General features: G+C 43.8%; 3 protein-coding genes across 6 annotated transcripts in view; 2 read left to right on the forward strand and 1 right to left on the reverse strand.

The window, feature by feature from the left end:
* bicdl2 (BICD family like cargo adaptor 2) overlaps positions 1-2338 on the forward strand; it is a 6747-nt gene extending 4409 nt beyond the window's left edge. For all 4 annotated transcript variants that reach the window (XM_079737792.1, XM_079737795.1, XM_079737794.1 and 1 more), the window contains 4 exons: positions 341-415; positions 669-751; positions 1060-1174; positions 1495-2338. In XM_079737792.1, the coding sequence (XP_079593918.1) occupies positions 341-415; positions 669-751; positions 1060-1174; positions 1495-1680 (459 nt within the window). In that variant the 3' untranslated portion in view covers positions 1681-2338. The remainder of the gene's footprint in view (positions 1-340; positions 416-668; positions 752-1059; positions 1175-1494) is intronic.
* Positions 2339-3557: 1219 nt separating this feature from the next.
* LOC307077504 (mitochondrial import receptor subunit TOM40B) lies at positions 3558-7345 on the reverse strand (the record flags this gene model as incomplete). The annotated part of the gene is made up of 9 exons (XM_079738936.1): positions 7159-7345; positions 6755-6822; positions 6449-6541; positions 6049-6150; positions 5484-5589; positions 5029-5151; positions 4423-4499; positions 4220-4322; positions 3558-3697 (listed from the first exon to the last, which is right to left on the reverse strand). The coding sequence occupies exons 1-9, from the start codon at positions 7340-7342 to the stop codon at positions 3558-3560; spliced, it is 996 nt and encodes a 331-aa protein (XP_079595062.1). The 5' UTR covers positions 7343-7345.
* Positions 7346-8354: 1009 nt separating this feature from the next.
* fdxacb1 (ferredoxin-fold anticodon binding domain containing 1) lies at positions 8355-10949 on the forward strand (the record flags this gene model as incomplete). Its single annotated transcript, XM_079737589.1, has 5 exons — positions 8355-8741; positions 8833-8989; positions 9105-9308; positions 9398-9556; positions 9680-10949. Exons 1-5 carry the CDS (start codon positions 8579-8581, stop codon positions 10947-10949), a joined length of 1953 nt encoding a protein of 650 aa, XP_079593715.1. The 5' UTR covers positions 8355-8578.
* Between the last annotated feature and the right edge of the window lie 133 nt (positions 10950-11082).

The following is an 11082-nucleotide window of genomic DNA, read 5'->3' on the forward strand; positions in this document are numbered from 1 at the left end:
ACACACACACACACACACACCAGCTCCCAAGGCTTAGAGCACCTGATGTTCTCCGCCTCCCTTTGACATCCTTGAGGAAATTGCCTGACAACATCGGGCCTCTATGCTTTACACTAAACTCTCAGTATGGCAAAATAACACTACTAATCTATCAGCACCACATCTCCCTTGTCATTTTAAATGCATGCTAATTAAATGGAAGATTACATAATTAGATTAGACTAGATTACTGCTATTACATGTTGATTTACAGTACAGTGAAGAGGATGTGGTTGTGCCATGGCTGGTTTGGTTACCTTGGTTATGATGTGTGTGCATGTGTGATTTGTTTCTCCTGTAGGCTAAAGACACACTACTGGCCCACTCTACAGTGCTTCAAGCCAAGGAGGAGGAGATCCAGTCGCTAAAGGAGGAGGTCTGCTGCTTGAGCACACTAATACACTGTTCTGCACACACACGCACGCACACACGCACGCACATGCACACAGACAACACACATGTTCACAGCAAACACTATAGTATACATAAGTGCCATCTTTTTCAAATTACGATGAAGGCTCTTGACTGAACAAATCCTTTACCCCATCATATTTTTTATCAACATATCTGTATTATGTGTACCTACCCACATAAGTGAGTGTTGATATTATGTCCTCATCTCTCTTCAGTTGCTCTCACAACAGCAGGAGCTGCTCTCTCTCAGGGAGGAGATCAAACCGTTCCACAGCAACCGCAACAAACCCAGTTACAGGTACACACATACACTTACACACACGCTTGCACGTTCATGCACCACACACACACACACACACACACACACACACACACACACACACACACACACACAACACACTTACAAACACACTCTCATACACACAGACACACACACAAACATACAGACAGACCTGTGTTTTAATCTTAACATTCCCGTGTGTGTGTGTGTGTGTGTGTGTGTGTGTGTGTGTGTGTGTGTGTGTGTGTGTGTGTGTGTGTGTGTGTGTGTGTGTGTGTGTGTGTGTGTGTGTGTGTGTGTGCGTGAGTGTGTGTGTGGGTGTGTAGTGTTCTTGAGGGAGAGCTGGCAGTCATACGGCAAGAGAAGGAGTCCCTGACACAGCAGCTCATGAACACCATCAAACACAAGGTGGCCCTGTCACAGGAGCTTGAAGCCTGGCAGGTATGTTAATGACCAAATGGCCAACCCTCCCGCAATTAATAATAACATAATAACACCATGGCTGAAATCAAGGCTGGTCTTAAACCTCCTCTATGTTCCTTTGCTACTGCAGCTTTTTACTTCATTCATACAAAATACCTAAACCAGAACGTTTCTCAATAGCAGAACATGGCCACGGGTCAATCCATCCAGGGAATCTTTTGCTATGAGTAATTTTAATTTTCTGGTCCAGTTTTGTGCGTCACTGATCCAGGTTATCCCATGGCAGCCATCTTGTTTTCAGATGATAAGAAAACAATAAATGCAATCTTTATGTGTAGGAGGACATGCGGTTGGTGCTGAACCAGCAGGTGATGCAACGTCAGGAGGAACTCCAAAAGAAGCAAAAGGAGACCATTGAGAAGAGGGAGAAGGAGAGGTCGTCAGGACTGCAGCGCAGCAAGTCTCTGAAGCTGGGAGGGGATAAAAGCAAAGGATTCTTCACTGCACTCTTCAGGGAGAAATAAATACATTTTAAAGGTGTGGTAGGTACGACTTGGGAGTTCTAAAGACAAGAGACAGAAAAGAGCAAGATTTTGAAACTGGACATCCAAACGAAGGCCCCGCCCTCCATGAGCCCGCCAATAAGAAGTGATGCATTTACGAACTCTTGATTGACAGGCAAGATGAATTCCCCAAAGCTATCACGGTAGAGATGCCGTGAATGGTCAGAAATTAGCCGGGAGCACGGCCAACTTCAAATGGATATTTTCACAGCGTATTTCACTGACTTTTTACTGACGGACAGCTTTGCAATTTCTAACAAATTAAATTCAAACAACAGCTGTTTGATCTTACCTACATCACCTCACTTTAAGCCTGTTTACATTCAGCGCCCTAACATTCGAAACGGATATATAATATATATATATGTTTATATTTACACTCTACAGACCTCAAAGCTCATCTATTTTAAGAAATGTTGTTGTATATATGTACAGTATATCTATTACATGACAAGACCTTGAATAGCTTATTGTTGTTTGCTATTTTAGTGTCAGAAGATTTTGTATTATATTATATTAAACATTAGTTTCATTTTTGGAAACATTCCCCTTCAAGTTAACATAAAGCTTTATTTGTTCAAGAAGGGTAGGACAGCACAAGAGGTTTCCTATGGAAACCTTAAAAGACAGAATTACTTTGGAAATTTGGAAGAATGCAATTGTTAAGTTTGAAATAATTATCCAATGAAAGGATGTTAAAAATGATGATTTATCTATCTCTACCCTCCTGCATACCCATGTGGATAGTCAAAGAAAATACGACAGTTAGCAATAAATAACATCTTGATTTATTAATTTCGGACAAACAAGACAGACATGAACCAAAGTCATCTTTTCCATCCCTAACACACTGGGGATGCCCGGAGGCATGGTAGTGCAGCTTGCATACAGTTCACTGTGTCACTACGCTCATAAAATTACAGTACCTCATGATAATAATAATAATAATAATAATAATAATAATAATAATAATAATAATAATAATAATAATAATAATGATACAGTGCATGAAACCAGAATGACATCCCCATGTTAAAGAGGCAGGGCACTAGTAAAGTGCCTGTACGTATCGTCACCTCCATGGGGAACCCTAACCCTAACCCTAACCCAACCAAGGAAAGGTCAGCAACTGTTGGCCACACACCCAAAGGAAGTCCCATTCTCACCTGACTGAGGAGCGTTAGTGACCGTCTTGTTGTTGTGAAGAAAAATATATATCCATGACAAATTTGTGTTCTTAAACTAAAGCAATAACCTTCAGTACCTGAATACGTAGCAGAGATTGTGCTGGATACACATTGATATTTTGAAATGGGCACTTTAAGAAAAATATGAAGCAATATTGTATGTCTAATCTAGTGTTAGCGTTTCGGGCAGGCGTTAACGCCAGGTTTAAAAACGACATTTCCCACAAGTCCTTGTTGTTCACAGCTTAATCAAATCAAGCCTGGCTAGATCAATCAACCTCGTCTGTCACACATCAACACCCACGTGCTCACACGCACACACACACGCACACGCACCCAACCACCCACACACCCACACACACATACAAATACACACACACACACGCGCAATACATGTCTACAAGAGGCTGCGAACCACACTGGATGTTGAGTACCGAGCATCCTTTCTGTATCCTGCTTGCCTCTACCTTACACAAAAACATTTTTTTTTCTTGTTATTTTGTTGTCGTGGTTTTTTTACAAAAAATAGGATGGACAAAACCAAAGAGTTTGGGTTACAATCCGGTCCCCATCGGTAGGAGTTTACTGCATCTTGTCCCTTGGGGGTTCAGAACTTCATGGGGCTGATGGTGGTGGTCAGGTCTAGTGGGACTAGCCCACATTGACCCCCAGTCCCACCTGCAGCTTGTCCCCTCTGTGGTTGACGAAGGCCCCCATGATAAGGGTGGCCGGCAGCGGGGTGAGGCGCTTCTCCAGCACACCTCCGATGATGCACCTGCTGTTCACCATACCTGGGGAGCACAGGAACACGCACACATGCACAAACATGCACACATACAAGCACACACACACAAACACACACACACAAGTCACACACACGTCGCATAGACTCTGGAACAGAATGATGATTAGTTGGTGCCATGAATGGGTGGAGACACATTATAATTGTTCGTATTTACTGGTGCCAAAATGAAATGATAAATTCCCTTCTGCTTACACAACAGTTAGTAATTTAGCAGATGCTTTTCAGCTCTTTTTTATCCAATGCAACCGTGCATTCAGATCCATGTTATCAATGAGCATTGAAACTTTTATTGTTTCTCATGGATGACTACAAAGTGGAATGCTGTGTTGACGCTCCGGCTGGGAGTAAAAACACCCTGACGACTATACTATCCTGCCCTCCTGTTTTGAAATGCAGCAACCCCGATATTAAAAACCAACCTAGAAAATCCACCGCCCCTATTGTCTCAGTGGTCAGAGACACTGAGACAATAGTGCCTCTCCTGTAACTCAGGGAAAGAGATCCTTACCTCTGAACACCATGTTGGCCTCAGGGAGCTCCATCCTGTACCCGAAGGAGGCAGTGGTCTCCTGGGTCCTCGTGCTGGCCTCAAACTCCACCCCGACCTGGATCTGGACCACAACATCAACAGGTACTATGGCTACAACACAGACCCAGAACAACAGTAGTTTAGTGTAGAAGAGAGTGTGTACTGTGTATACGGCCCCTTACCTGTTTGTTGGCGCGGTGGTAGTAGCTAGCATGGGCACCTCCCTTGCCTGCATTCAGAGTTGCCACCCAGTTTGGACCTGCAGAGAGACACCAATAAAACGTTTGTAAGGAAGAGTTTGACTTCTTAATCCAGGTATAAAATAGTGTAGTGTGACGGCAGTTCGCGGATGAGGGGTAATTTACTAAGTGGCTGTGCTTTCTTTAATACATCCATGTTTTGGAGTTAGTTTTTTTGAGGTTCATTCCCTGTTTGATAACTAAAAGTAGGCTATCAGTCTTTTTGAGGAGGCTGGTATCCATAACGTAACTGTGGCGATACAACTGTCATGTCCTGTTATGACAGTCAGCAACTGATATTCACTTACGTCACTTAAGTCAACACTGGCTTCTAGCGCCGGCTGCAGTTGATATGAATGATCAATATGTAAAACAGATAGTGATAATTATAGGTCTGTAAATGTAGTTTTCCACTAAGGATGAAATGAAAGGACTGTGTGTTGAGAAATATAAATGGGCTATTTACCCTTCATAAAAACATTTTTTAAAATTATAATTGACATAATGTATGAACAGAACTGTTGCTATTGTTCTGGGCGTGGGTCTTACGGGAGTACTGTCCTGCCAGAGTGAGGATGCCCCCCTCCTCGGCCCGCCCGCGGTGGTACACCAGCTCCCCCCCCAGCACCAGCCCCGACGACACGCTCTGCAGGAAGTGAGCTACTAGGATCACTGCACCGCACACACACACACATACACAAAAACACAAAAACACATCCACAATAATTAATAATATATATTATGATCAAACCCAACATCAAACCACCAGGATTAGACCAGGACACATACAAAAATAAACAATTCAAGAGCTTCATCTTTGAATTATTGCATACGGCTGTACATTGTAACTGACCATCATTTTAAATGACGTTTTTTAACATGATTAATTGATCGACTTTGGGACTGATTGATGGATGGGCAGGCTGACTTGAAGATGATTAGCTTGATAGGTTGATTGATTAATTATTTGATCAATGGATCGATTGCACTGCTTCCTGGCTTACCCGACTCTCGGAGGACGTCTGGGTTGGCCACGGTAACAGCGGCTGTGAAGTCACTTCCTCTGTACTCGGTCTCAAACTGCCACGTGACAAACTGGGACTGCTGGCTCTACACCAGGACCCGGGCGGGGACAGAAGACAGGGTAACATTTAACGACCATCAGAATCACAATGTCATCTATTGCTAAGTAGCTTACCCATGGAACTCATCTTGGTATGTTGGTGCAAAATACAACTACAAAGTATTTGAAGTGAAACATTTTAGATAGAAGATTTCCAAAAATATTAATATATATTATAAAGTGTGCAATTTTTTTATTCAATTAATTCATCCGTTCATTCATGCTGTCCCCCAAAATAATTAATTGAATTCATGGTGTGTAGCACAAATGTTTTACAAGGAACAGTGTTTGTACAACATTAAAACACTGCAAAAAACATTGCTCAATCACTGCCACCACTCCCAGCTCCCACTCCCTTCCGGTACGGTATAGTAAAAGTTAACATAGCTGTAATGGAAATGTTAATAATAATAATAAATTACAATGTGTATAGAGTCTATAGATACCTGGAATACGGCCCTTGCTCTGACTCTCTCGGTCAGATGAATGAGAGAATGAGCGTTTAAACTCCCTGAAGAATCCATCTCTCCAATCAGCGCGGGAGCGTCCTGTCGCCAGGAGAACAAAACACTTTCTCCAATACAGTCTGCAGGACTTATTATGGCATCGATGCCACTCAAAACACTCCCATGCAAACTTTCACACACCCACGGCTTCCTCAACCATGAAAGCCACCATTTAGACACTTTGTTTTTTTTTACCAGATCTCAAACCAGTCACTGACATTTCTCTAACAGGAAGCCTTGCTCAAAACGCTGCTCTTGGACGCCTGTGAGCAGGTCTTCCATGAGCTCTAGAGACACTAGTTAATGTCCTCATGGTTCATTCGAGGAGTGATGGAGGCACCTTATCTTTGCTGTACTGGTCGTCCTGCAGGTGTTCCGTGTGGAAGCGATAGTAGGATGGACTGACCGCACTGAGGTGGAATGTGTGGCTGGCCTGGGAATAGACACACATATTAACCATTATAATGTAGCTCAGGCATCATCGCTGTTAGATCGTACAGCAATACTGTTTATTACTGTATACTAGTATTATGTATTATTATTTTGTGATGTAGCAGACGCTTTCATCCAAAGCAACTTTTTATAGACTCGTCCCAGGATCATCCAACTCCCTAAACCATCTGAGGTTGTTGAGTGGGATATTTACCTTGAAGAAGCTGCTTAAAGTCTTATTGACTGTCATCTTGACACCCTCGATCTGCTGTGGGAATACATCTGGGGAAGGATGAAGGAGAAGAGGAACCTCAAATATTATAAATGTAATTGTTAAAATAACATTGAATGCAACGGGTTTTGAACCTTATTTCGTTACTCGAAGCCTAAGCCATCTATCTTTGAGCCTTCAGCATAATTCTGAATTCATTTTTGTGTTGTATAGACAGGATCAAAAGGAAAACTAATTATAATCAGTACCTCACAACCTATTATGTAAATGTGTCCTATTAAATAAGTGTGTATCAATACACCCCTGTAACACGTTACAGGCACGTATAAGCAGTGATTTGGTAATTCATGATGATGAGATGCATGGTCGGCGGTGGTGGTATATACCCTTGCAGCTCCTGTGCAGGGAGTGGAAGCTGCCAGGGTTGGGCAGGCGGCCATCTCTCCTCTCCCAGCGTGGAGGGCGGTCCCAGTGGGCGGGGTGCGTGTCCCAACGGGAGGGAGGGGTGTCGGGGGAGAAGGGCCAGGTCCCATTGGCCGCACCAGAAGATAGGGCCAGAACGCTGCCCATGTGGGCACAATACCTCCTGGCAACACAAACGCAAACAGACATGCACGCACACATTTTCAAACACACTGAATTAAAAGGTCAAAATTGGGTTTGGCCCTCCATTGGTTGAAACGGTTAGTGTTGCCTTCTTGGATTCATTGTGGTTAAAAGTTTTAACCACAAAAAAGGACAGAATTCTACTTTGCCTATTTTACTATTTACTCAAAACCCATCTATAATGATTTTTCATTAAAGATACATAGGCCTACATTATCATTGTTGGTAGGGTTTAGCCATTTTGCAAAAGGATGCTTAGAGGTAGACTGGGGAAATTAGGCTTAAAACAGCCTTACCATAATGATATACTGCCCCCAATTTTGTGAGTGCAAGTAACAAAAATAGGGGATGCATACAATGGTACATATTGCTTATCACACATATATACACACAGAACAAGAGTGTTACAATTAAATATGTCTAGGTTGTTTGCTTCATTGTCAATGGTTGTGTATAAAGCTGTAGCATATCTGCTAGCTAGCATGACCTTAGCATGAAGGGAGAATCATCATTCATTAGAATAGTAAGGAGTTATTTTTACTCACTTTGAACGTTATCACAACAGATTAAATATGCGCCGGATAATATGACTTGTTAAACATTTGAAATGTCAAATAGAGCATGAAAAAAGAGCCATAGTTAACGGGAAAACGCTATTGATGCTTGCTGAAGTGATGCTGTGAGGGGCTCTCCATCCAATCTCACCAGAAGCAATGTGCTACCAGGCAAGTGTGTCCCCCTGGAAACAAATATAATTGCCTATAAATGTCAGTCGCCCAATTCTAACGACGCACTACAACATTACAGATAAGTCACCCGCTACTGTTGAATCCATAATTTTAACAGAAATAATCTCGGAATTAATAGTTTGGTATTCTTATGTTTGTTACTTTAAATCATTGAAGAGCATTTGTTTCTGGTCGGGCTGGTACCCGGGTAACACAACTATGTTCAAAACATTCATGGAGGTGAATGAGAGTGCTTGTGATTGACTAACAATTGACCCTTTTAATGTATGCCAACCAACACTAAAAGGCTGTCCGACTAGGTAAACAAACGGTGGGATATTAAATTCCCAATGATTGTTCTGTTGGGTGCAGGAAATACAAAAAGGATGAATATTAGAGGATATATTACTTCCGCATTAACAGTCCGTCTAAAAATGAATGAAGCTTAACCTATCCTACAAACGGATGCAACATGTCTGGTCATACACTGTTCGTAGGGGAAGGGAATTTTTCGTTTTCTTCAGCTCTGAGCAAACTTTCACCGGAGAACAAAATAACAGCCACTTGCCTTCAGCGGCAGGAAGACGTCAAGCATGAGGGAGCTGCTGCTAATATACAGATGATCAGGGATTCGGGTATGCTCATTAAAATTATCTATAAATCTATTTATGTATAAAAAAAATGGAAGCTCTTCACGATTTGTTTTGTGCGTTTCTGGTTCCTCAGGGGGAACTGTCCTTTTCGGGGTAGACTGTACGAAGCTGGAGGAATGTACATCTCTTCAGGGAGCTGTGTTCAACCGTGTGATTTTCAATTTCCCTCATTGTGGTCGCAAAAGTGGCGTTAAGAAGAACCGGGAACTTCTTAAAAACTTCTTCCTCAGGTAAGAATGGACGCTCTTTTGTTCAAACGATAGCTGAACCCAAGTGAAATAAACTCAAGTTGTGGGTGTCTGGGCATCAGGTGACTGACATGAGTGGTGTCCACTGTCTATAAAGTTGTGTCAAGGTGCTGGATGAACATGGAGACATCCATGTCACCCTATGCAACGGGCAGGGTGGGACTCCAGCTGATCAGCCAATGAGAGAGTGGCAAAATAGCTGGCAGGTCGTCGCTATGGCGGCAGAAGCAGATCTCGTCCTAAGCAGCGTCCAACCGTTTAAGAGTGAGGAGGTGGAGAGCTACAAGTGTACTGGATACAGGTAATCTGGTGATGTAACCCTTGAGATGTATGGCAGTAGTTTAAGCTGTTGACTGACTGACTGACTGATGTTTGTTTCTGTGTGTTCAGGAGCCAGGATAAAGGCTTCCATGTGGAAAATGCCTTGGTCCATGTGTTCACTCGTAGCCTCCCATACATCACCCCGGTGAGGGTGACCATGAAGGAGATAGTGGGGGACCAGAGAGTCCAGTACTATGTACCCATAGAACTCAGTGACTTTATGTCAAGGTAAAGAGTAAACAGTTGTGGCCATTCCTAATGCATCAATTAAAACAAATCAACTGATTTATGCTGTCAGATTAAGATATATGATGATTACGATGATTTAATAATGTTTTTCCTCACCTCCAGGGATTTCCTCCGCAGTGACTCTGTCAATCCCATCAAATTGGTCCAGGACTATGTTGTGAATGGATTAGAGGAGAGGTGTTGCATCACCATGACAACCAAGCCACCTCCATTCCTCCTCAACTCTGAACAGTGGCAGACAGCATCCTTAGATGGAGAGGACGTCACTGAGAGTCACTGCTACGAGATACAGCTGCTTCGCCAAGAACCTCTCACACAGACAGAACCCCTGGTCAATGAGACTCAGTTGGCCTACTTGGACCTCAAGGAGAAACACACAGACCCCAAAGCCACCCCAGATGTACACAAACCAAATGAAGACACAGGTGTAGACAGACCAGACGTAGAGACAGAAAAGGGGAGTGTTGGTGTTTTTTTCGTGCTTCGCCCATCACTCCTCCCTCAGATGGAGGAGATGACGGTGAGACGAGGGGAAGCAAGAGAACGAGGAGACCTGCAGACTGGTAAAGTTGTTCCAGTTGAGGAGCAGATTGACAGAAGCCACTGCCGCGAGAATACTGGTGCTTCCCTTGGTCGCATGTTGGGCATCAGTGGGCTTGTTTTCCGAGATGTACCCATCAGCCCTTGGGTCCCGCCCGTCTTTCACCAGCTTCTGCTCAGGGGGCTGTTCCCAGCAGCTTGTCAGCCTATCACGTCGCTCGGGCAAACACTGGAGCGTCTGCTCTCTCCCCATGGGGTTTCCGTTGTTAAGGAAGCCGGGTGTTTGTCTCTGACTGCGCAGCCTATGGGAGCAGTGGGTAGAGTGTTTGCGAGTGTTGGCAAACACGCAGAGGGGTGGGTCCAGGTCACAGTGTCCCTCAATCTGGACCTCATCGCCTCGTGCCTCTTCTCACTCCCTGATTGGCGGCTTCTCTGGACACGTGACCCTTGCTTTTCAAAGTGTTTTGACCCCTGCCCCCTCCTCCACCCGTCTCTGGGAGAGCAGCAGCCGCAGCCGTCGATGCCGCTGTTCCGCCAACCATCCTTGTTCTCCCGCCGCTTCAGCTTTGACGTCAGCTTCTGGAAGGGGCCGTCGGCGTGGGACGACAGGAAGTTTCACGCACTGGCGAGAGAAGCCTGCCTGGGCGCAGTGGAGAAGGTGGAGCTCGTTGATTTCTTCTTCCGACAGGATCAACAGACACTGCGGACCAGCTACTGCTACAGAGTCACTTACCACTCGCATTCCCATGCACTTACGCACACGAAGGCCCTTAAACTGCACCGACGATTAGAGTCACTGCTCTGTTCTCGTCTGCATGTCACCATCAGATAATTTACTTTATAAACTTTATAAAATGGGTTTTAAACAACAGGTCTTTTGTTTATTCATTCATATATTTAATATTTTCAGTATTTATGCAGATATTTAAAGTATTTGTGTATTACTCCGCTTGTGTACGTTTTGT

The sequence above is a fragment of the Pollachius pollachius genome (genome assembly GCF_949987615.1).
Source record: "Pollachius pollachius genome assembly, chromosome: 6".
NCBI classification, from domain to species: Eukaryota; Metazoa; Chordata; class Actinopteri; order Gadiformes; family Gadidae; genus Pollachius; species Pollachius pollachius.